Here is a 25,193-nt window from a genome sequence, read left to right as displayed (position 1 = left end):
CTCTCCAGGTCCTTCGCCCCTTCCTTCCCTGTCCGACCTCACACAGGAGTCAGAGGGATCCTGATTGCTGACACTGGACACGCCCCTCATCCCCGCTGCTCAATCCACCCCATCCCCTACCACTTTTCTTTTTTGGCCTCCTGCTTCCTCCTCAAATACACCCAGCAGGCTTTGCCCCCCTCAGATGTCCTCAGACATGTTGGCAGAACCCACTTCTTTCTTCCCTGTCCTCACTCTCACCTCTGACTTCCAGTCTGAAGCGCAGTCTTTCTCCTCCATCTGCTCCCCTAGATGTTTCCTTCACAGCATGTTTTCAGTACCTGATACAATTTGTCCATCAGTCTCCACTCCCATTGAGGCCCTAAGAGGCCAGACACCAATGTTCATTTTGTTCCATGCCCCTAGTCCTCTAGAACATGGCCTAGAACATGGTAAATGTTTAATAAGTTATTGAATGGTGGGCAGGGAATCCATTGTCCTAAATGTACAGTGTGGACCGTGTCCTCTCAGAGGTGTGACAGCAGTATCCCATAGGACATGAGAGGCCCAGAGTGAAGACAGAACACTGCCCCAATGATGCTGCACTTGGTAAAACAAGATTCAGCCTCTTCCTTTATGTGTTTTTATCTTTCAGTCTAAGACACTGTGCTTTCCCATCCTCCCATTTTCCTTATTACCTTCAAAAGTCATACCACAGATGATAATTACATCTCCGAACAGAAGCTCACAGGTGACAACAGCCACACCTGCACCCAGCAGCCCACCACAGGTGACATCAGCCACACCCACATCCAGCAGCCCATTACAGGTGACAACAGCCACACCTGCACCCAGCAGCCCACCACAGGTGGCATCAGCCACACCCACATCCAGCAGCCCACCACAGGTGACATCAATCACATTGGCATCCAATAGCTCACCACAGGTGGCATCAGCCACACCCACATCCAATAGCTCACCACAGGTGACATCAGCCACACCTGCACCCAGAAGCCCACCACAGGTGACATCAGCCACACCTGTACCCAGCAGCTCACTACAGGTGACATCAGCCACACCCATATTCAATAGCTCACCACAGGTGACATCAGCCACACCCACATCCAGCAGCCCACCACAGGTGACATCAGTCACATCGGCATCCAATAGCTCACCACAGGTGACATCAGCCACACCCATATTCAATAGCTCACCACAGGTGACATCAGCCACACCTGCACCCAGCAGCCCACTGCAGGTGGCATCAGCCACACCCACATCCAATAGCTCACCACAGGTGACATCAGCCACACCCACATCCAATAGCTCACCACAGGTGACATCAGCCACACCAGCATCCAATAGCTCACCACAGGTGATATCAGCCACACCCACATCCAATAGCTCACCACAGGTGACATCAGCCACACCTGCACCCAGCAGCCCACCACAGGTGACATCAGCCACACCCACATCCAATAGCTCACCACAGGTGACATCAGCCACACTCACATCCAATAGCTCACCACAGGTGACATCAGCCACACCAGCATCCAATAGCTCACCACAGGTGATATCAGCCTCACGCACATCCAATAGCTCACTACAGGTGACATCAGCCACACCAGCATCCAATAGCTCACCACAGGTGACATCAGTCACACCTGCACCCAGCAGCCCACCACAGGTGACATCAGCCACACCCACATCCAATAGCTCACCACAGGTGACATCAGCCACACCTGCACCCAGCAGCCCACCACAGGTGACATCAGTCACACCTGCACCCAGCAGCTCACCACAGGTGACATCAGCCACACCGGCATCCAATAGCTCACTACAGGTGACATCAGCCACACCCACATCCAATAGCTCACTACAGGTGACATCAGCCACACCTGCACCAAACAGCCCACCACAGGTGACATCAGTCACACCTGCACCCAGCAGCCCACCATGGCCTGTTGCAACAGAGGTCACCAGGCCTGAGTCCACAAGACCTGCTGTAAGATCTTTGGCAGACATCACCTCAAGTGCAAAGGAAGACGCTCACCCAGCGGTCATCTCCACCCGTCCACAAAGGTCATTTCTGAGTCCAGCCTATCAGGTAAGCCTGGAAAACAGAAGATGACTGGGTAACTTCACGACACTGAAAGGCCTGGGGATGTATCTCAGTGGTAAAACACTGGCCCAGCATATGCATGGCCCGGGTTCAGTCACCAGTATTGGAAAAATAGTCATGAGGAGAGCATGTATGTCCATCTCTCATGGCATCTCCAGAGTCACTTTTCAAAGCACTATTGATGGTCACCCTGTCACCTCCCAGGAGAACTGTCACTGGAAGCAAAAACGAAACAAATCTAACCTGAGGGTTATGTGCGCATTGCTACACTTGATGGCTCATTCTTAGTTAGGACTCACATATTCACCCCCGGGGGGCCAAGAACCTCTGCTAGCCTCTCCACTGTATCAAAGGAGAAAAGCAGGAGCCACTGAGACAGGGTGACTGACAGGATCCCATTCTCCACTCCGACTTTTAAAACTTCAAACCCGGTTTATATGCAGCCTGACACTTTACCATTCAAACATCCCATTTGCTCTGATCAGCTTCACATGGTGATGGAAGCTAGATGTTCACCCTTGTCCCAACATGGTCTTCCACTAAGGAAGGACTAGCCTGCAATAGCTTCAACCAAGAATGGGGCTCCTTTCCTTAAACAAAGAGAAGCCAGAAATGTAGAACGAATATCCAGAAGTGTTTACAGATAAATTACTAGAACCCGTTAAGAGAATTTAGCAATGCTGCCCAATTCCAGGTATGTGTTAAGTGTGCAACAATGGGAAAATTAAACAGCCAAGTGAGGTAGCCGATGCCTATAATTCCAGTACTCAGCAGCCTGAGGCTGGAGGATTGCAGGTTTAAGGCCTGGGCTACATGAATGTTAAGATGTGCCATGATGTGGCCCATCTGGGTTCTAAAATACCAAATGAGGTATGTGTCCCTGCAGCTGCCTCTAGCTAGGATAGCATCTGGAAAGCCCATCCTCTGTTGGGACATGGGGTGGCAGCTACAGCTCGCCCATATCCTCATCCTTTCTGGTTTGCACCTCAGTTGTCAAAGCCACAATGCAGTGATTCTCAGTCCAGTTCCTTCTATCAGTGACCTCTCCCACAAAGTCAGGTATAACCCATTGGACCATGTGGCCCACGAGGGTGGTGTGCTGGCTAGTCTTATGTTAACTTGACACAAGCTGGAATTAGCTGAAAGGAGAGAATCTCAATTGAAAAAATGCCTCCAGAAGATCCAGCTGTAAGACATTTTCTGAATTAGTGATTGATAGGGGAGGGCCCAGCCTATTGTGTGTGGATGGGGCCATCCATGGGCTGGTGGTCCTGGGTTCTGTAGGAAAACAGGCTGAGCACGCCATGAGAGCAAGCCAGTTAAGCAGCACCCCTCCTTGACTTCTGCATCAGCTCCTGCTTCCAGGTTCCTGCCCTGTTTGAGTTCCTGTCCCGGGCTTCCTTCAGTGATGGACTACGATGTGGAAGTGTAAGCTGGCTTTTAGTCATGGTGTTTCCTCACAGCCACAGAATCCCTCACTAAGACGGACAGGATCATGACCCACCGGCTACTCTCTTCCCACCTAACGCAGCATCTACAGAGTGCAGTAGGGCCTTGGTAAACATCTCTTGAAGATGTGTGTGATAAGCGGGCTGTTCTCCAGCTCAAACAAGCAGTTGGGTTTACATGGGAATCAGTGAAGGTTGGACTTCAAGCATAGAAGCTTTGTAAGCTAGGGCCTTGCTCTGTTTGCTCAGTTTGTCTGGGGAAGTGTTTGGCACCTCACCTCCTGCTACAACAGTACTTTGAGGGTTTCCCTTTTCTTTTTTTTATTATATTTATTTTTATTTATTTATTTTTCTATTATCAGCTTGATACAGTATAAATTCTTATCCTAATAGTGAAATGTTTCATTGAGGCTTGCCCAGTAATTGAGTAAAACTAAAACTTATTATAAGCCACAGTCATCCTAGGGTTGCCCCTGCTATATACCCTCCCTTGTTCTGTGGGTTGCAGTCTGATTGTTCTTTGCTTTATATCTAGTATCTACTTATGAGTGAGTACATAACCATGTTTGTCCTTCTGGGTTTGGGTTACCTCACTCAGGATGATATTTTCTAGTTCCATCCATTTGCCTGCAAATTTCATGCTATCATTGTTTTTCTCTGCTGAATAGTACTCCATTATGTATATGTACCATACCACATTTTCTTAATCCATTCTTCAGTTGATGGGCATATAGCTTGTTTCCAGGTTCTGGCTATTACAAATAGTGCTGCTATGAACATAGTTGAGCATGTATCTTTGTGGTATGATTGAGCATTCCTTGGGTATATACCCAAGAGTGATATGGCTGGGTCTTGAGGTAGATCGATTCCCAATTTCCTGAGAAACGGCCATACTGATTTCCACAGTGGTTGTACAAGTTTGCATTCCCACCAACAGTGGAGGAGTGTTCCCTTTGCTCTGCATCCTCTCCAACATTGACTGTCATTAGTGTTTTTGATCATAGCCATTCTGATAGGTGTAAAGTGGTATCTCAGAGTCATTTTGATTTGCATTTCTCTGATGATTAAGGATGTTGAGCATTTCTTTAAATGTCTTTCAGCCATTTGAGATTCTTCTTTTGAGAATTCTGTTTAGCTCTTTAGCCCATTTTTTAATTGGATTGTTCAGTATTTTGATGTCTAGTTTCTTGAGTTCTTTATTTGATTTGGAGATCAGTCCTCTGTCAGATATGGGGTTGGTGAAGGTCTTTTCCCATTCTGTAGGCTGTCTTTTTGTCTTATTGACCGTGTCTTTTACCCTACAAAAGCTTCTCAGTTTCAAGAGGTCCCATTTATTAATTGTTGTGCTCAGTGTCTGTGCTGCTGGTGTTATATTTAGGAAGTGATCTCCTGTGCCAATGCGTTCAACAGTACTTCCTACTTTCTCTTCTATTAAGTTTAGTGTAACTGGATTTATCTTGAGGTCTTTGATCCACTTGGACTTAAGTTTTGTGCATGGTGACAGATATGGATCTATTTGTAACTTTTACATATTGACATCCAGTTATGCCAGCACCATTTGTTGAAGATACGTTCTTTTTTCCATTGTATAGTTTTGACTTCTTTGTCAAAAATCAGGTGTTCATATGTGCATGGATTAATGTCAGGGTCTTCAATTCGATTCCATTGGTCTTTATGTCGGGTTTTTTTTGTTTTTTGTTTTGTTTTGTTTTGTTTTTCGAAACAGGGTTTCTCTCTGTGTAACTTTGTGCCTTTCCTGGTACTCACTCTGTAGTCCAGGCTGGCCTCAAACTCACAGAGATCCACCTGCCTCTGCCTCCCAAGTGCTGGAATTAAAATTGTGCACCAACACCACCTGGCATATGTCAGTTTTTATGCCAGTACCAAGCTTTTTTTATTACTATAGCTCTATAGTAGAGCTTGAGGTCAGGGATGGTAATTCCTCCAGAGGTTGCTTTATTACACAGGATTCTTTTAGCTATCCTGGGTCTTTTGTTTTTCCATATGACGTTGAGTATTTTTCTTTCCAAGTCTGTGAAGAATTGTGATGGGATTTTGATGGGGATTGCATTGAATCTGTAGATTGCTTTTGATAAGATTGTCATTTTTACTATGTTAATCCTACCTGACCATGAGCATGGGAGATCCTTCCATTTTCTGATGTATTCAATTTCTTTCTTTAGAGATTTAAAGTTCTTATCAAACAGGTCCTTCACTTGTTTAGTTAGTATTATCCCAAGTTATTTTATATTATTTGTGGCTATTGTAAAGGGTGATGTTTCTCTGACTTCTTTCTCAGGCCTTTTATCATTTGTGTATAGGAGGGCTACTGATTTTTTTGAGTTAATCTTGTATCCTGCCACTTTACTGGAGGAGTTTATCAGCTGTAGGAGTTCCCTAGTAGAATTTTTTGGGTCACATGTATACTATCATATCATCTGCAAATAGTGAAAGTTTGACTTCTTCCTTTCTAATTTGTATCCTTTTGATCTCCTTTTGTTGTCTTATTGTTCTAGTTAGAACTTCAAGTACTATATTGAATAAATATGGAGAAAGTGGACAGCCTTGTTCCTGATTTTAGTGGAATCGCTTTGAGTTTCTCTCCATTTAATTTGTTGGTGGCTGTTGGCTTGCTGTAAATTGCCTTTATTATGTTTAGGAATATTCCTTGTATTCCTGATCTCTCTAAGACCTTTATCATGAAGAGGTGTTGGATTTTGTCAAAGGCTTTTTCAGCATCTAATGAGATGGTCATGTGGTTTTTTTCCCTTCAGTTTGTTTATATGGTGTATTACATTGACAGATTTTCATATGTTGAACCATCCTTGCATCCCTGGGATGAAATATCCTTGGTCATGGTGGATACTTTTTTTGATGTGTTCTTGGATTTGGTTTGCCAATATTTTGTTGAGTATTTTTGCATCAATGTTCATGAGGGAGATTGGTCTGTAATTCTCTTTCTTTGTTGCATCTTTGTGTGGCTTGGGTATCAGGGTAATTGTAGCCTCATAAAAAGAGTTTGGTAATGTTCCTTCTGTTTCTATTGTGTGGAACAATTTGAAGAGTATTGGAATTAGTTCTTCTTTGAAAATCTGGTAGAATTCTGTACTGAAACCATCTGGTCCTGGACTTTTTTTGGTTGGGAGACTTTTAATGACTGTTTCTATTTCTTTAGGGGTTATTGGTCTATGTAAATAGTTTATCTGGTCTTGATTTAACTTTGGTATGTGGTATCTATCCAGAAAATTGTTCATTTCTTCCAGATTTTCCAATTTTGTGGAGTACATGTTTTTGAAGTATGACCTGATGATTCTCTGGATTTCCTCGTTGTCTGTTGTTATGTCTCCCTTTTCATTTCTGATTTTGTTAATTTGGATGCTCTCTCTTTGCCTTTTGGTTAATTTGGCTAGGGATTTGTCTATCTTGTTGATTTTTTCAAAGAACCAACTCTTTGTTTCATTGATTTTTTTTTTTGTATTGTTCTCTTGGTTTCTATTTCATTGATTTCAGCCCTCAATTTGATTGTTTCCTGGCGTCTATTTCTCCTGGGTGAGTTTGATTCTTTTTGTTCTAAGATTTCAGTTGTGCTGTTAATTCATTGGTATGAGATTTCTCCATCTTCTTTATGTGTGCATTTAGAGCTATGAATTTTTCTCTTAGCACTGCTTTGATAGTGTTCCATAGGTCTGGGTATGTTGTACTTTCATTTTCATTGAATTCTAGGAAATCTTTAATTTCTTTCTTTATTTCTTCCTTGACCCATTGGTGTTTCAGGTGGGCATTATTCAGTTTCTATGAGATTGTAGGTTTTCTATAATTTTTGTTGTTGTTGAAATCTAACTTTTAAGGCATGGTGGTCCGATAAGATACAGGAGGTTATTCCAATGTTTTTGTATCTGTTGAGATTTGCTTTGTGACCAAGCATGTGGTCGATTTTTGAGAAGGTTCCATGGGGTGCTGAGAAGAAGGTATATTCTTTTGTGTTAGGAAGGAATGTTCTGTAGATATCTATTAAGTCCATTTGAGTCATAACATCTGTTAGTTCTCTTATTTCTCTGTTAAGTTTCAGTCTGGTAGATCTGTCCTTTGGTGAGAGTGGTGTGTTAAAATCTCCCTCTTCTAGTGTGTGGGGTTTGATGTGCGATTTAAGCTTTAGTAATGTTTCTTTTATAAATGTAGGTGCTTTTGTATTTGGGTCATAAATGTTCAGAATTGAGACTTCATCTTGGTGGATTTTTCCTGTGATAAATATGTAATGTCCATCCTGATCTCTTTTGATTGATTTTAGTTTGAAGTCTATTTTATTAGATATTAGGATAGCTATACCGGTAAGCTTGCTTCTTAGGTCCATTTTCTTGGAAAGCCTTTTCCCAGCCCTTTACTCTGAGGTAGTGTCTGTCTTTGAAGTTAAGGTGTGTTTCTTGTATGCAGCAGAAGGATGGATCCTGTTTTCTTATCCATTCTGTTAGTCTGTGTCTTTTTATAGGTGAGTTGAGACCATTGATATTGATGGATATTAATGACCAGTGATTATTAATTCCTGTTATTTTTTTTGTGGTCGTGTTTCATTTTCCTTCTTTGGTATTTGTTGGTGTGGTATTATCTATTGCCTGAGTTTTCTTGGGTGTGTTTAGCTTCTTTAGGTTGGATTTATCCTTCTAGTGCTTTCTGTAGGGCTGGATTTGTGGATAGGTATTATTTAAATCTGGTTTTATCATGGAATACTTTGTTTACTCTGTCTATAGTGATTGAGAGTTTTGCTGGGTATAATAGTCTTGGTTGGCATCCATGGTCTCTTAGTATCTGCATAACATTTGTCCAGGACCTTCTAGCTTTCATAGTCTCTAGTGAGAAGTCTGGTGTTATTCTGATGGATCTGCCTTTATATGTTACTTGGTCTTTTTCCTTTGCGACTCTTAATATTTTTTTTTGTTCTGTATGTTTGGTGCTTTGATGGTGAGGGGACTTTTAGTGTTTGATAGTGTATGTGGTGAGGGACATTTTTTTGGATCCAGCCTATTCGGTGTTCTGTAATGCAGTGTTCTTCTTGTATCTTCATAGGTATTTCTTTCTTTAGGTTAGGAAAGTTTTCTTCTATGATTTTGTTGAATATATTTTCTGTGCCTTTGAGTTGGTATTCTTCTTCTATCCCTACTATTCTTAGGTTTGGTCTTTTCATGGTGTTCCAAATTTCTTGGACGTTTTGTGTTACGACTTTTTTGTCTTTAGTGTTTTCTTTGACTGACAAATCTATTTTCTCTATTGTGTCTTCAACATCAGAGATTCTCTGTTCCATCTCTTGCATTCAGTTGGTTATGCTTGCTTCTGTAGTTCCTGTTCATTTAGTCAGGATTTCTATTTCCAGCATTCCCTCAGTTTGTGTCTTCTTTATTGTCTCAATTTCAATTTTCAAATCTTGAATTGTTTCCTTCATCTGTTTAATTACCTTTTCTTGGCTTTCTTTGATTTCTTCCAATTTTTTGTTTTTTCTTCCATTTCTTTAAGGGAATTTTTTATTTCCTCTTTAAGGGAGTTTTTCATTTCCTCTTTAAGAGCCTCTATCATCTTCTTAAAGTAATTTTTAGGATTGATTTCTTCTGCTTCTTTTGCCTTAGTATGTTCAGGTTTTGCAGGTGTAGAATCGCTAGGTTCTGATGTTGTCATATAGGTCTTTATGTTGTTGCCTGTATTTTTGCACTGGCGTCTACTCATCTCTTCCTCTGCTCGGTGCAGGCAGTGTCTGTGTCTAAAGGTGCCTCTCTTGTTCTAATTGATAGTCTTGGTTCACTAGGAGTTCTTGGTTAAATCGGTGCTGTTGGGCTCTGTTTCTTCGGGAGCAGCTTAGTCCAATCAGTGTTAGTGTGTGCTGTCTCAGGGAGCAGTTGTTCCCAGTTGGTGCAGGGTGGGCTTATGGTTTCGTGGTTGTTAGGTTCATAGGGGTTGGTTGGGGTTTGTGTGTGTGTGTGTGTGTGTGTGTGTGTGTGTGTTTTGTTTTTTGTTGTTGTTGTTTTTTGGTGAGGGAGCAGGGAAAGGTAGCTGTCTGGTCCCTGGGACTCCGATGGGTAGGACCTAGGGGCTAGAGACCTGATCTGCCGGTCTGGAGATGGGAGCTTACCTGTTCCCAGTCGGTGTAGTGTAGGCTTATGATTCTGGTGACCTGGTTCGGTGGTTGGGCGGTGCCTTCTTTTATGTTCTCATGTCACGTTTTGCTCATTCGTCAACTCCTCAGCTGATCTTGTTTCTTCAGACTGCAGACTGTAGAATTCTGAATCCTCTCTGGGATGGATTTCAGCTGAGCAGGGTAGTCTCACCAACACCTCCAAGTTGTTGGGTTTCGCAGGATTGGCAGCTGGGCCCTGGGTTGGCCTCAGACAGAGTGTTCAGATCAGTTCTGGTGGAGTCCCACGGAGATGGCTCCTTTCCCGGGTGCTGGGATTAAAGGCATCCCTGTTCCAAGCTCTTAATCTCCTTGTTTTCACTAACTCCTCAGCGGGTAATAGTTCAGTTTCTGGTCTTTATTATTTATTATTTATTCTGGTCTCTGCTGCCGCTCGAGGGTTTCCCTTTTCAACATGAACTCTTCCCCGGTGTTGAGGCTTCAGCCAGGGACCTTGTACTTGCTAGATAAGCTCTCTGTTGTAGAATTATTTGAAGGTGTTTTACTTTTGATTTTGTTGTATTTGTTTAACTCTGCAAAGCTGTGTTACTGTGCCTGTCTAAAACACCTGATGGGCTAATAAAGAAATGAACAGCCAATAGCAAGGCAGGAGAAAGGATAGGTGGGGCTAGCAGGCAGAGAGGATATGGAGAAGGAGAGATCTGGGAGGAGTAAAAAAAAAAAAGAAGTAGCCAGAGAGGGAGGAGGACTCCAGGGCCCGCAATCCAGCACCACAGCCAGCCACGGAGTGAGAGTAAGATTTACAGAAGTAAGAGAACGGGAAAAGCCCAGAGGCAAAAGGTAGATGAGAAAACTTAAGTTGAGGAAAGCTGGCAAGAAACAAGTCAAGCTAAGGCCGGGCATTCATAATTAAGAATAAGCCTCTGTGTGTGATTCATTTGGGAGCTGGGTGGTGAGCTCCCAAAAGAGAAAAGAGTTTAAAAAAAAAAAAAAGCTCTCTGTGAACTCATTCCTGTAATCTTAAACCTCATTTGCCTTTGGAGTTTTCATTCTATAGAATTCTTACTCATCTTCTCTCATGTATGAAGGAGATGAAAATCAATTTCACCCACTTGCTTCTGAAAGTAACGGCCCTTTTGGAGCCTGCAGTTCATGAAACTCAGAACGTCATCCTTGGTCAGTGGCCATTAACATAGTATACCAAACTCCCATGATAAATCTGTATAAATAATTTTGATAAAATATTATCTTTTAATTTTTTATTACATTTGTGTGTGTGTATGGGAGTGGGGGTGTGCACATGTGCCGTGTTACTCACATGGAGGTCACAGAACTTGCAGTAATCAGTTCTGTCCATCTGCCATGTGGGTTCCAGGGATCAAACTGGGGTCCTTCAGTCTTAGCAGTAAGCGCCTTTACCTACTGAGCCAGTTCTCCAGCCTGACAAAAATCTTTTCTTCCTAACAGGTCACAGAGCAGACAGCAGAAATACCTGCTTTTCAAGTGGACAGTGAATTCCAGAAAGCCTGTGACATCCTCCAGAGACTGAGAAACTCCCCTCCAACATCTCCTACACCAGCTCAGGTAATCAGAAATGGGGAGGGAAGGAACTCGGTGAAGGGAAGGATGTGGAGACCGTGCCGTTGCAGAACTGGGCACCGTAAAAGTACTGGATGGAAAGAGCTGACTATTGGCAAATACAAATTTAAGTCTGAAATGAGTGCATTGATTGGCGATGGTATTCTCAGTCTACTGATCAGGTTACGTCATTTTAATACGTTTGTTAGGAGAAATCAGGCAACAAAGACAGCCGCGCGGCTCGCCGTAGATAGAAGGGAATGGTCCTGGGACAGGCATCAAAATCGGAATGCTCCTGGCCTTGCCGTTTTCTGCGCTCATGCTCGCTTCCTCATAACTGATCAGGCTGCTTCTTATGCATAAAAAGGCGGTAGCATAAGAGATTCAACTTTCTTTTTTCTATTTTTTGACATTTGTAAATACACCACAATAAGCATGTCTCTGAAGTTCTGGTAGGTTGGTTGGTTGGTTGGTTGGTCGGTCTGGTTCTTTGGTTTGGTTTTTTGCTGGGGGGGGGGGTGTTTATTTTTATTTTTTCTATTTTGAGACAGGGTCTTGTGTGTCCCAGCCTTGTCTCAAACTTGGTGTGTAGCCTAGGATGACCTTACACTGTTGATCCGCCCCCACCACCCCAGTTCCAATATGACAGATATGCACCACCACAACTAGTTTATGTGGTGCTGGGGGTCAAGCCCGAGGCTTCCCGCGTGCTAAAAGTGTTTTTACCAAGTGAGCCGCATCGCCATTCCATCTGTGTTTTTCAATTACAGAAACACGTTCTTAGGAAGAAAATCAAAGCAGAGAAAACACAATCTATATATAGATATATAGATATATAGATACTGTTTCCTAAGTCACGAGCATTTTTAAAATGAATTAAAAGTATACAGATATTTTTAGACCTTTGACTGTTTCGTTTTGTTTTTTCCCCAAGGCAGGGTTTCTCTCTGTAACCCTAGCTGTTCTGGAACTTTCTCTAGACCAGGCTGGTCTTGAACTCACAGAGATCTGCCTGACTCTGCCTCCTACTGGGACTAAAGGTGTGCACCACCACCTCCACCACCACTGCCTGGCACCTTTTAAGTTTTAAGTTAACAAATTGCCTTTCCACACCTGTCTGCATATATTGGCTGACTAATAGTCACCTGAATTTTTTGTTTATTCATGAAACAGCTTACCTATGTGCATCCTTGTAAATACATTGAGTACTTGCAAAACTAATTCTGAGTGCTGCATCAAAGCAATGATAGGCCTTTAGACTTGCAACAGATATGGCCAAATTGTTCTCCAAAAAGGTACGGTTTTCATTTCCACTATAGCCCCACATTCCCATTTTTTGCCCATTTTAAAAGCAAGAAAGGAAGAAGAAGGTATCTTAGTTAGGGTTCTATGGCTGTGATAAAACACTATAATCAAAGCAACTTGGGGAGGAAGGGTTTATTTGGCTTATGGGTTACAATCCTTCATCAGGGGAGGCCAAGGCAGGAACCTGGAGGAGGAACAGAAGAAGCAGGAACCATGGAGGAGCTTGGCTTACTGACCTGTCCTCCATGGCCTGCTCAGCCTGCTTTCTTATTCAACTCAGGACCAGCTGCCCAGGGGTGACACTCCCCACCATGGCCTGGACCCTCCCACACCAATCGTTAATCAATAAAACGCCCTATAGACTTGCTTATAGACCCGTCTTCTTTTTTTTTTTTTTTTTTTCAAGACAGGGTTTCTCTGTGTAGCTTTGCGCCTTTCCTGGAACTCGCTTTGGAGACCAGGCTGGCCTCGAATTCATAGAGATCCTCCTGCCTCTGCCTCCCGAGTGCTGGGATTAAAGGCGTGCATCACCACTGCCCAGCTTAGACCCATTTATAAAAGTATGTTCTCAATTGAGAGTCCTCTTCTCAATAACTCTAGCTCCTATCAAGTTGACAATTAATTAATTAGTTAATTAATTAAAACCACCAGGTAAAGTGGCAGTGTATTGATTTCTACGGAAGCTAATCCTCCCTTTTTGTGCTTGTATACTCGCAGGGGTGTTTATGACTTCATTTCTGTTGACCGTTTTACTTGATTCTGAACCTAAGCATGGATTCTGGCGTTGAGACATGGCCCCTTCCCCTTTATTCCTTCTCCAAATTGCTTTGTGCCATCATCCGTCCTGCTCACTCTTCATTTTGGGCCGTTGGTCTTGTTATTAGAGGCTTTTATTACTAAGGCTAACTGTTGTAGCTGGTTGTTTTTAACTCTTTGCTCTTTGGGGGTCCACCACCCAGCTCCCAAATAAATCACATGGGAGATTTTTTTTTTTTAACTTATGAGTGCCTGGCCTTTGCTTGGCGTATTTCTAGCTAGTTTTTTTTTAATTGTCCCATCTACCTTTTGCCTCTGGGCTTTCATCTTTCTCCATTCTATATACCTTTCTTTACTTCTTACTCTGTGACTGACTGTATTGCCGGGTGGCTGGCCCCTGGCGTCTTCTCTCCTTTTCTTGCTTCTCAATCTCTCCTCCCAGATGTCTCCTCCTATTTCTTCTCTCTGCCTGCCAGCCCTGCCTAGCCTTTCTCCTGTCTTGTTATTGTCCATTCAGCTCTGTATTAGACCATCACGTGTTTTAGACAGGCAAAGTAACACAGCTCCACAGAGTTAAACAAATGTAACATAAAAAACATAAAAGAATGCAGCACATCTTTGCATCATTAAACAAATGTTCCACGTAATAAAAGTGTAACATATCTTAAAATAATATTCTACCATAAACTGTTGTTAATTGTTAACCATACTTCAAATATTTTGTGCCAGTGTAAACTTCTGAATATGTTTGATTTTTTTTTTTTGGTTGCTTGGTTTTTTTGAGACAGGGTTTCTCTGTGTAGCCCTGGCTGTCCTGGAACTCACTCTGTAGACCAGGCTGGTCTCAAACTCACAGAAATCCATCTGCCTCTGCCTCCTGAGTGCTAGGATTAAAGGCATGTGCCACCACTGCCCAGTTTATGTCTTTGATTTTTACAGAAGCTTTTAATAAATATAACTTTGAAAGGAGATAACATTTCAAAACAAAAATAGTAGTACCTACAATGGGTGTCCAGTAACCATCCAATCAAACTTGCCTAGTATTTCCTTTTTGTAGTTAGTTGGTTGGTTGGTTTGAGGCAGGGTTTCACTATGCAGCCTGAGCTGACTTTAAACTTACTTGCAATCTCCCTGTCTCTGCCTCCTGGGTGCTAGGATTACAGGCATGCATCACTGCACCTGGCTGCTTAGCCTTTTTTTTCCTCCTGCATAAAAGAGAACTGGTGTTTTCTATTGTATTTAGAACTTCTCCCTGGTCTCTGTTTTTTGGATATCTGGAAACTTTTGATGTTGCCCCCCATGCCTTCACAAAGAGCCCACCTTCTCAGCATTTGGCCAGACATTGCTCTTTTCCCAAGCATCTGTCTTTTAGTTTGATTTTGTTCACTTAAACAGCTTGTCTACTTAGCACTCCAAGTTCCTTAGAATAACATTAAACACAATCCTCCCCCATAGGTGGCATGGAATCGTATATTTTCCTTGCCTGCCAAATGGTGATGTTGCTTCTTATAAAATACATTTGAACTATGGAATGGATATTGATGTGGGGCTGGGGAATAATTCAGCTGGTGAAGTGCCTGTGCACAAGCTTGAGAACCTGAGTGCACATCTGCAGCACATATGTAAAAGCCAGATGTGGCCCTGCATGTCTGGAAATCTACTGATGGAAAGGTGGAAACAGACAAAACCCTAGAGTTTGCTGGTCAGCTGGGCTAGCCAGTTGGTAAGACTCCTCTGTTCAGTGAGAGACCCTGTCTCAAAAAACATGGTGGAGAGCAACTGATGAAGATATATGACATCGATCTGGCCTCCAGATGCACATACACCCACATGAATATGGGCACACACCATACACACATATATACATACATGAAGAAAAGGAGGGAGAGGAGGGGGAGGGAGAGAATATTGCACTGCTTATAAGAAGGCACAAATAAATTTAAAACAGGCACAAGCAGCTACATGTGTTTCCTTTCTGACGCCCCTAGGTCAGCGTGGCCAACTTACTCCTTGACCTGAGTGAGCAGCTGATGATGATCCCATTTCAGCAAGATGACAGTCGGAACTTCAAAACTCCGGCTGTTGTCTGCCCCCTTCAGCCTCTTGGTAGTACAATAACAACCAAGAAAGGAAGTCAGCAGATTCTTCAGCAAGACACTGAGCTTGCTGAGGTGAGTGTGTGGTATGCCAGTGGCCAGCTCTGCCACACAACCTCTCCCCAGTCTTTAAAAGAGAATTCTGCTGGAGAGACTGCTGAGTCTTCTCTGGCCTCTTTCTCTACCCAACCAGTGTACAGAGGCTACTGAATGCTCACTTCACAATCAGTGAAAGGATTTAGTAAAGCACATCATAAACCCTCGATGAGATAGCCAACACCCTTAGCTATTAGGAAAATGCAAACTAAAACTAAGAAGCTGGATAGAGTGTTATCCCAGCACTAGGGAGGCTGAGACAGGGGGATAGCAAGTTCAAGGCCAGCCTGGGCTGTGTAGCAAGGCCTTGGAACGGGAGAGAATGGAAGACAATGGGAAGGAAGGGAGGGAGGAAGGGGGAAAAGAGGGTGATAACAATTCACACCAAAAAATATGGACAAGCCAGGTATGGTGACACATGTCTGTGATTCCAGTGCTCAAGAGGCAGAGGCAAGTGGACCTGAGGGGTTCAAGGTTATCCTTGGCAGCACACTGAGTTTGAGGCCAGCCTGAGATTCTTTCTTAAATCAACATCAGAGGGGCGGGGAGGGAGACAATAATAAATATTAGCAAGGATGCTAAGACACTATAACCATGATAAATTGTTGTGTTTGGAAATAATGCAGCAGCCCATCAAAGTGTGAGAAATAATCTGGCTGCATCTCTAGCAATTATGCTCTTTGGTATTATGTACAGGAGAGAATTTAAGCAGGTCCACACAAAAAATATGTTCAAAGCCGGGCGGTGGTGGCGCACGCTTTTAATCCCAGCACTCGGGAGGCAGAGCCAGGCGGATCTCTGTGAGTTCGAGGCCAGCCTGGGCTACCAAGTGAGTTCCAGGAGAGGCGCAAAGCTACACAGAGAAACCTTGTCTCGAAAAACCAAAAAAAAAAAAAAATATATGTTCAAAAGAGGGTTTTTCAAGCAGAAAAAGAGCCCAATGTGGAAACAGTCCCACTGCGTGTGATCTGAGGGGTGGTGGATAAATTACAATACAGCACATTCACACAAAGACTGTTTAGCCACAGGAAGGAATGACGTACTAATACACGATACAGTATGGGTAACCCTCAGGAACATCATGTCACATGAAAGGCCATCTATTGGAGTTCACCTTGAGAAATGTCCAGAAGCATTAGGTCTGTAGAAGTCAGAGTAGGCCAGTTTATTTTAGGGGGATGAATTTAAAAGCTAGATTGTGGTGTTGGTTACATATGTAGATGTAAAACATATATTCTGAGTGGGTGAGTTCTACCACATTTGGGAATTTCATCTCAACAGAGCTGTTTTTAAGTATTAATCATACTGCTGGGGCTGTATCTCAGCTGGTAAAGTGCTTGCCTGTGCTGCAAGAAGCCCCATGAACCATCCACAGCACCCCACAGATTGAGCATACACAGCATTTGGGATTGGAGCGGGAGGATCAGAAATACTAAGTGATATCTGGCTGCAGAGTGAGTTTGAGGTCACCCTGGGATACAGGACACCTTGTCCTCCCACCCCACACAGCACCTATCGAGAACACTGAGGGAAACTCCTATCAGAGGTGTGAATAGAAACTCCTCACACTAAACCGTCCACAGGGCTGATTAACTGGTTAGAACTTGCGGGGATGGGGGGGGGGAGGAGTTTGGAATGGTACAAGTTCAGAGCCAAGTTATCTTGGGCCATCATTAGCCCTCTTAATAACTATGTGTTGTCTGCATGTGACCTGGCATCTGTGTGACCAGTAGATCCTTTGAAATGTCCAAACAGACACCTAGCTCCTACTAACCAAAAAGCTGAGAATGCTACCGGACGGCAGCTCTGGACTATAGAACAGAGTTCCCAATTTCTTCAACCCTCCTATCTGCTGTTTCCACCAGTGTATTTGAAAACTCCTCCATTTAAGACTTCCTTTGTTCTGTTGTCATAACGACTCCATCCAGCTGTCACCATGATGGAACATGGAATTTGGGGGACCTGGGCCTTGGTCACTCATACTTAGCCCCAGACTGAACTCTCTCATCCCCTTTGAGATAAGAGCTGTTTCTTTCACCAATATGGGGCAAGTGTGTGTGTGTGTGTGTGTGTGTGTGTGTGTGTGTGTGTGTGTGTGTGTGTGTTTGATGCAAAGTTGTTAGTGAGACTCTGAGCACTTCTGTGAGGTTCCAAAGTCCATGCTTGCTCCCTCCCCTTTCTTTACACCACTATCAAAATCCCAGTTCCCCTGGGAACCCCATCAGAACTATTTCAGTAACATCCCACAGATCACAAGGAATCTCACTCTAAATGCAGGTTGCAGACATGCTGGAGATGTCCTTGATGGCCCTGGGAGAGATCCACAAAGCATTTTGCCAGCGGAGCCTGTCTCCTGAGTCGGCAGTGACCTTGACCTCTCCTGTTGCTACTCTGCTGTTGAGCAGGTTAACCGGCTGGAGGGCTGGGGAAATTTTGTTATTTTGTTTTGGTTTTGACTTTTAGAGGGTGTACAGAAACTGATTGGCATTTAAATTCTTTCAGCCAAAATGTATCATCTTTGCCTCTGAGCACTTATACTCTGGGTGACCCTGCACCCTTGAGGTTAGGTTTTCCATCAGCAGAAGCGCTGAAAGAGCTCTTGAATAAACACCCAGGAGTGAACCTTCAGGTGAGTATGAACTTGACTGAGATGGGAATGAAAACGGTATATGATGGCTGTGTGGGAGTGTAGGGGGAGAGAATACACATCATCCGGGCCACATAAGGAAGACTGTGGGCATTAATGTATATTTCATATTGAGAAGAGAAAGGTCTCTTAAAAATGATCCAGTAGGGGCTGGGGAGATGGCTTAGTGGGTAAGAACACATGCTCTGTCAATAAGAGGACCTGAGTTTGAATCTCCAGCACCCGTATAAATGTGGGCCTGGCTGTGTGTGCCTGTAACCTCAGCACTGGGGTGCAGAGACAGGCACATATGAGAGTTCATTGGTCAGCCAGCCTAGCCAAAACCACAAGCTTCTACTTCAGTGAGAATCCCAGACAAAGAGCACTGGAAGATACTCAGTATCCTGCTCTGCTCTCTACATGCCTACTCATTGCCATAAGCTCTTGCACCCATGGACTCATATGTATGTAACACACACACACACACACACACACACACACACACACACACACACACACACACCTAGTATATAGCTAGGTTTGATGGCAGATGCCTGTTTTCCTAGCACTTGAGAGGCAGCAGAAGGATTGTTGTGAATTCAGAGTTCAGGGATAGCCTGGGCTACATTGCAAGTCTTGAAAAAAATCCAATAGAGAGCATTAAACAGATATGCGACTTTAACTGTGTTTCTGTATTGTGATTTGAATTGATCTCAACTACTGACAAAGCTGGGATTATCTGAATCGTAACAATTCAGTGTAAAAAACACCAACAGTATTGGGGTGTAGAACCCTTGCTTCCAGAGAGCAAATGTGTGCAAATGATGTTGAGGGTCTTTCATTGTTTCTCTTCAGCATTACAATGTTTAGCATCCCTTCTTCACTTCTCACGTTGCTGGAGAATCCCAGCATTTGATTTAGAGCTGCTACCTTGTAACCTGTTGGGGGGCAGGGATGCTCTCCTTTAAGAACAACTTGGCAATTGGAGGAACTGGAATGTGCTTCCTCTCCAGGTAACAGGTCTGGCTTTCAACCCTTTTGAGACTTCAGATGACAAGAACATTGTTGGAAGCATTGGAAATGTATTACTGAGCTCTGGTTATCACTCGCTCCAAGTCCACGATTTAATAGAAGATATTGAGGTACCAGTTTCTTGATGGAAACAGGACATGCTGGAAAAGAGCATGGAAAGATACAACGACTTAGCATTTTAGATTCATGTCAGAGCTAAGTACATGGCACATGCCTTTAATCCCAGCACTTGGGAGACAGAGGCAAGCTATCTCTGTGGATTCGAGGTTATCTAGGATACATAGTAAATTCTCTATGCCAGAAAGGCTACACAGTGAGACCCTGTTTTTTTAAAAAAAGGATCCATGTCAGGGCCAGTATTTTGTTGCACATCTCTGGAAGCTTCACAAAGAGATAGACCTTACTCAGTCCCAGGAGAAGCCTCTAGAGATTGTAATCTTCTCTACTAATCCCTGGCATTGTGCTGCCTACTAAGACCCAACAAAGAAACCTTGGGAAATTTGTTACCTCATAACTACAAAGGAAGCAGAAAGGCCCATTGCCCCGGCCAGCGGGGTCTCAACAGGGGCAACCCACCTGCGGGAGAGAATGAAAGGGACGGGGAGACATGAGAGAAGACAGCAAGACAGTGTTCTGATCAAGCTGCAAATTTTATTCTCCTCAGCAAGGCTTATATAGCATGAGAGGGGGAGGGGGCAGGAAGGAGGGAAGGGGTGCAGTACGTGCCGTACGTGCAGGTGAAGGGGGACGTGCAAGTCATGAGGGTGTTGTGCTAGGTGGTAAGGTCACTGGTCAGACCCCATTGTTCTGTTGCTATGCTACCTGACCTACCTGACCTGTTCTTTATCTTTGGGGGCATCTGGTTTAGGGCAGGGGCTTGTTCTCTGGCCTAGCTAGTACTTTTCCATGGTCCATGTTCGGTCCCTGACAGCCCATCTTAACCTGGAGGATTACGTGTCTCTCTTTCAAGTCAGGCGGTGGTGGCGCACGCCTTTAATCCCAGCACTCTGGAGGCAGAGCCAGGCGGATCTTTGTGAGTTCGAGGCCAGCCTGGTTTATAGAGGAAGATCCAGGAAAGGTGCAAAGCTACACAGAGAAACCCTGTCTCGAAAAACAAAACAAAACAAAAAAATAAAGTGTCTCTCTTTCTAGATCGTGCTCTGGAGAAATGCCAGCATGGAGACCCAGCCCACCAACCTCAACACAAGTACAGACCGTTTCATAATCACAGTGAATATCACCTCTGTGGAGAAAACCCTCATTGTGACCATCGAGCCGGAAAGTCCCCTTCTGATGACACTCTACCTGGGCTTCCAGGACAAGCCTGACCACACTCACTTCTACCTCAATGCCAGCCTTCCGAGGGACCAGGTGTGGCAGAAAGGTATCAGCCATCAGATGTCTGAAACTTAATTGATATGTTTTTCTCCTTTTTAACTTGTGATTGTGAGGTAATTGTAGGTTCACACACAGCTATAAGATGAAGCAGCATGCTTGTTTTTTTAACCAGTCTCCCCAAAGGCTGAGCTACAAGTTCACAACCAGGAAGTAACCTTGACACAATATACTATCAGTAGATATTCCCAGGATTCCAAGCATTCACCTCTCTATATATGTGTACCTTGTTTTATTTAATTAAAGATGGGTTATGTAATGCATAGAAGGATATAGATATATGCTCTATATATACTTATATAGAGAGATAGATCATATATGTGATAAAGCAAATTTTATTAAATGCTAATTGTAGAACTCAATGATAACATGAATATACACTATAAAACTCAACTTTCAGTGTAGTTGAAAACATTCATAAACATAGTAAGGACTGGGTCATAGCTCTGTGGTAGAACATATGTTTAGTATGGCAAGGCTGGGATTCCATCATTAGGATGAAAAGAAGTTGAGACCAGCTGAAGAAATAACATTCTAGTGCCATGGGCCAGACCATATCATTTCAAGCGTACTAAGATATAGATGAATGTATATAAAATAATACATATCCCAATTTCCATTTTTAGTCTTAGATTTGGGAAAGGGTCAGAGACAGTAAGTCTTGATATAAGACAGAATGACATTATTGGAGGAGTTAGGAATCTTTGGAAGCAGAGCTGAGGGTGTGGCTCAGTTGATGGAGTACCTGCCTACTGCGCACAAAGCCCTGATTTGATCCCCAGCACCACTGGTTTTGTTTCTAAGAATTTTTGAAATAATACCAGTAGTTAAAATTTTCTGCACAGTTGAGCATAGGGGCCTGTAATCTTAGCCCTTGAGAGAGGAAGGCAGATGAATCAAGAGTTCAAAGCTATCCTTGGCTTTATAGCAAGCTGGAGGCCAACCTACACAAAACAAAATTCTGAGAGGTTAGAGAGATGGCTCCATGAATAAAATGTCTGCTACTCAAGCATTGGGACCTGAGTTTGGATCCCCAGCATCCATGTAGAAAGCTCACTATGGATGCTCTTATCACTGGTGGGAGACAACAGCGGATCCCTAGAACTCATCAACCGGCCAGCCTAACCGAACTGATGGGTTCTCACTCAGTGAGAGACCCTAAAGTGACAAGCAATCAAGGCAGATACCCAGAGTCAACGTCTGGCTCCCAAATACAAGAGCACACATGCACACGTGCACACACATATGGACAAATATATACCACACACACAAATATTTGAGACCCATGAGTGATGCCTAGATACACTTGATCCACCATGCTCTATGAATGTAACTTTGAAATGTACTGGAAAGTCACAGAGTCACTTAGAGTTGGAAGGACCTTTGCTGTGAAGACGAGGAAACTGAGGCCAGGGAGATAAAGTGCCTTGTCTTAATCCTTGACGGCCACCAGGACAGGACACAGGGGCTCATGGGAAACCCAGTTCCCTGCAACCACTGCATTTTCGTCCTTCCTTTATCCCAGAGCTTGTCACCTAAGGTGGGCGGTGACGTTGTTCTCTTCAAGTGCCTGTGTGTGTAATGGGAGAGCGGGTTGTGGAGGAGTCAGGGGGCGCCTGACACTGATGTTGGACATCTTTATCAGTCATTCTCTTACCTTATTCTTTGAAGTGAGGTGTCTCAGTCAAACCCAGAGCTTGCCGGGATGATGAGTGTGGGTAGCCAGCTTCCCTGGGGATGCCTCTACCTTTCTGAGACTGGGATTACAGGCAGGTTGCCATATCCACCCAGCACTTATGTGGGCTCTGGGGAGCTGAACTCTGATCCTCTTGCTGGCTTGCCGTACACTTCACTTTAACTGCTAAACTAGCTCGAAGCCCACCCCCCCCTTTTTTTTAAGTCTCGTGTATCCAAAGCTGGGCTCAAACCCACTATATAACCAAGGATAGCCTTGAACTTCTGATCCTCCTGTGTCCATCTCTCAAGCGCTAGCTACCTAGGATTACAGATTTGTACCACCATGATGGGTTTATTGGTGCTGGGGATCAAACCCAGCATATATGTTAGGTTTATATGTGTTAGGCAGGCACTCTTACCACTGAGCTACATTCCCTGCCTTAGTCAGTGTTCTATTGCTGTGAATGACCACAGCAGACATGGTGCTGGAGAAGTAGCTCTAAGTTCTACATCCAGATCTGCAGGAAGCAGGAGGAGAGACACTGGGCCTCACTGGGCTTTTGAAACATCAAAACACATACCCAGTGACACACTACCTCCAACATGGCCACACCTACTCCAACAAGGTCACACCCTCTTGTCCTTCTCAAGTACTGCCACTCCCTGCTGACCAGGCGTTCAAATATATTAGCCTATGAGGGCCGTTCTTACTCAAACCATCACACAGCCCATGTGTGATGGTTTCATTTTTCTAAAACTCATAGTGCATTCCAGTTCATTAGGCATAAACGTGCACATATCAAAAGAACATGATTCTTTTACTGGAATGGATCTGATGCAGAGTTCAGGATTGTGTCACTGGTCTTTTTTTTTTTTTTTTTTTTTGCACACATTTCTGGTACTAGACTTATATCCTCATTTGTAAGATAACAGTAATGAATAATAGTAGTCCTGGATCTGAAGGGATTTTATCCCATCGGAAGTATAACCCATGATCCTTCTTTGTCCTAAGATGAGGAGTACACATGGGTGCTGACACCAGAGAGCCTGCAGTATGGGAATGGCACTTACTACATCATGGCCGTGGTAAATAAAAGTACAGAGGCCACACAGTGCACACCTATCCTGGTCTCGGTGGTAACGGCCATCACCCAGTGCTATTTCTGGGACCGAAACAACAGGACATGGAGGAGCGATGGATGCCAAGTAAGGGGGGCTCTCTGAAACCTTAGCTGCACCTCTCCCCTTCCCTCCTTGGGGATAGGTCAGAAACAACAGCAATCTGAAGGAAAGCAAATCATCCTGGGGACAGAGAGGAGGGTGGCCTGTGGTAGCCGGGCAGGTGTGTCTCTAGAACAGCAGGTCCGTGCTGTCTTTTTCTAATTCCCATCTCAACGCAGTGGCATGCCAGTCTGACTGTGCTGGGCACTGAGTGACAGCTGACAGCTATAGACGAAGAGAGAAAGTAGATGTGGAAGCTGCTTGCTAAATATGCTGTGGCTAAAAGAACCAAGCCTCCTGCTAGACAGAAGAAAACTTTTCCAGTTGGGAATATGTTATAGAAAGCGGATGGGGAGGTGGCTCAGCAGTTAGAGCATTCTCTGCTCTTCTAGAGGACTCAGTCAAGTTCAATTCCCAGCCTCCATGTGTTGGCTCACAGCCACCACCTGTAACTCTAACTCCAGGGAATCCAATGGCTTCTTCTGGCTTCTCAACCCCCGCCCCCCCCCCCCACACACACACACACAAATAAAAGAAAAGTAAGCCTTAAAAAAAAAAGAAGAATACATTGTAGATTCTTGAACACCACAGACAGGCAAGGACAGACTGCCACATTTACAGTTACCACCTTGTCCCTGGCGTCTGGCCCTTCCAGAAGACATCATACCTCTCACTACATAGCCCAGGTTGGCCTCCTGTTCTTGATCTTCTTGCTTTGGCCTCCTTGAGTATTAAGGTTACAGGCATGCGTCACCACACCCAGCTTGCACATCCTTGATCCAGTGGGTGCCAGCCTGATCTAATGTCTACTTCAGTAACACCACACTGGTAAATGTTACTGGCAAAGCCCTGGTCATCATGAAGCTATTCTTCCAAGGTCTGAGACTGGATCTGTGTGTGGTGGTGTTTGTGTGTAACCCCAGCCCTTGGGAGGCAGAACAGGGGGATCATGAGGTCAAGGCTAGCCTGAGCTACATAGTGAGACCCTGTGTTTAAAATTTAAAAAAAAAATTAAAGCTGGGCAGTGGTGGTGCACACCTTTAATCCCAGCATTTGAGAGGCAGAGCCAGGCGGATCTCTCTGAGTTCGAGGCCAGCCTGGTCTACAGCGCGAAGTTTAGGACAGGCACCAAAACTGCATGAAGAAACCCTGTCTCAAAAAACCAAAAAGAAAAAAAAAATTGAGCTTGGCAAGGAAAAAACTGAATTCTCAGGAAAGCTACTGCCTCAAACAGTAATGTCTGGTAGCTACTTCTCAGGCAAATCCCCCAACCAGGAGCATATTAAGAAGAAGGTTCTGCTGTGGTGGTTGTGGGTGAGTCATGCGTTGAGGAGCAAGATTCAAGGTTTTTGCTCTCGGGACGCAAGCGTTGATGACAGAGCCGTTGGGATGCTTCTGCCCATAGAGTCCCTCTGGGATGCTGTGTCTCTGAGTACAAGGAAAGGGATGTTCCCAGGCCGGAGGAGGGCCTGAGCAAGCAAGACTTAGCATCATGCAGCAGAATTAAGGAATTAGTCACAGAGGCAACATTTTCAGTGGAGGGGAGCAGTCCCAAGACTTCACACTTGCTAGATAGGCACTCCGCCACTGAGCCCACGTTACAGGCTTTCAATGCACCAACTCAAACATGCGTTGCTAGCTTCCATTTGTTCATACTTACTGGTGCAATTTTAAAATACACATTATGAAGAAACGTTATACCATATGGAAAATGACAGGGAATAATTTAAAAGTTCTAAACGTA

At 44.0% G+C, this 25,193-nt stretch overlaps 1 protein-coding gene across 1 annotated transcript in view; it reads left to right on the top strand.

The window, feature by feature from the left end:
- Window positions 1-640: 640 nt before the first annotated feature.
- Pkd1l3 (polycystin 1 like 3, transient receptor potential channel interacting) overlaps window positions 641-25,193 on the top strand; it is a 60,302-nt gene continuing 35,749 nt past the window's right edge. Inside the window, 10 exon segments of the mRNA XM_052727664.1 lie at window positions 641-1,003; window positions 1,082-2,090; window positions 10,302-10,328; window positions 11,151-11,251; window positions 15,295-15,471; window positions 17,776-17,903; window positions 18,001-18,127; window positions 19,138-19,266; window positions 20,309-20,540; window positions 23,241-23,434. Of these exon segments, the coding sequence (XP_052583624.1) occupies window positions 698-1,003; window positions 1,082-2,090; window positions 10,302-10,328; window positions 11,151-11,251; window positions 15,295-15,471; window positions 17,776-17,903; window positions 18,001-18,127; window positions 19,138-19,266; window positions 20,309-20,540; window positions 23,241-23,434 (2,430 nt within the window). The 5' untranslated portion in view covers window positions 641-697.

Source organism: Peromyscus californicus, unplaced genomic scaffold (genome assembly GCF_007827085.1).
Source record: "Peromyscus californicus insignis strain IS unplaced genomic scaffold, ASM782708v3 Scaffold_8__1_contigs__length_139910024, whole genome shotgun sequence".
NCBI classification, from domain to species: Eukaryota; Metazoa; Chordata; class Mammalia; order Rodentia; family Cricetidae; genus Peromyscus; species Peromyscus californicus.
This window is presented reverse-complemented; position numbering and strand designations above follow the sequence as displayed.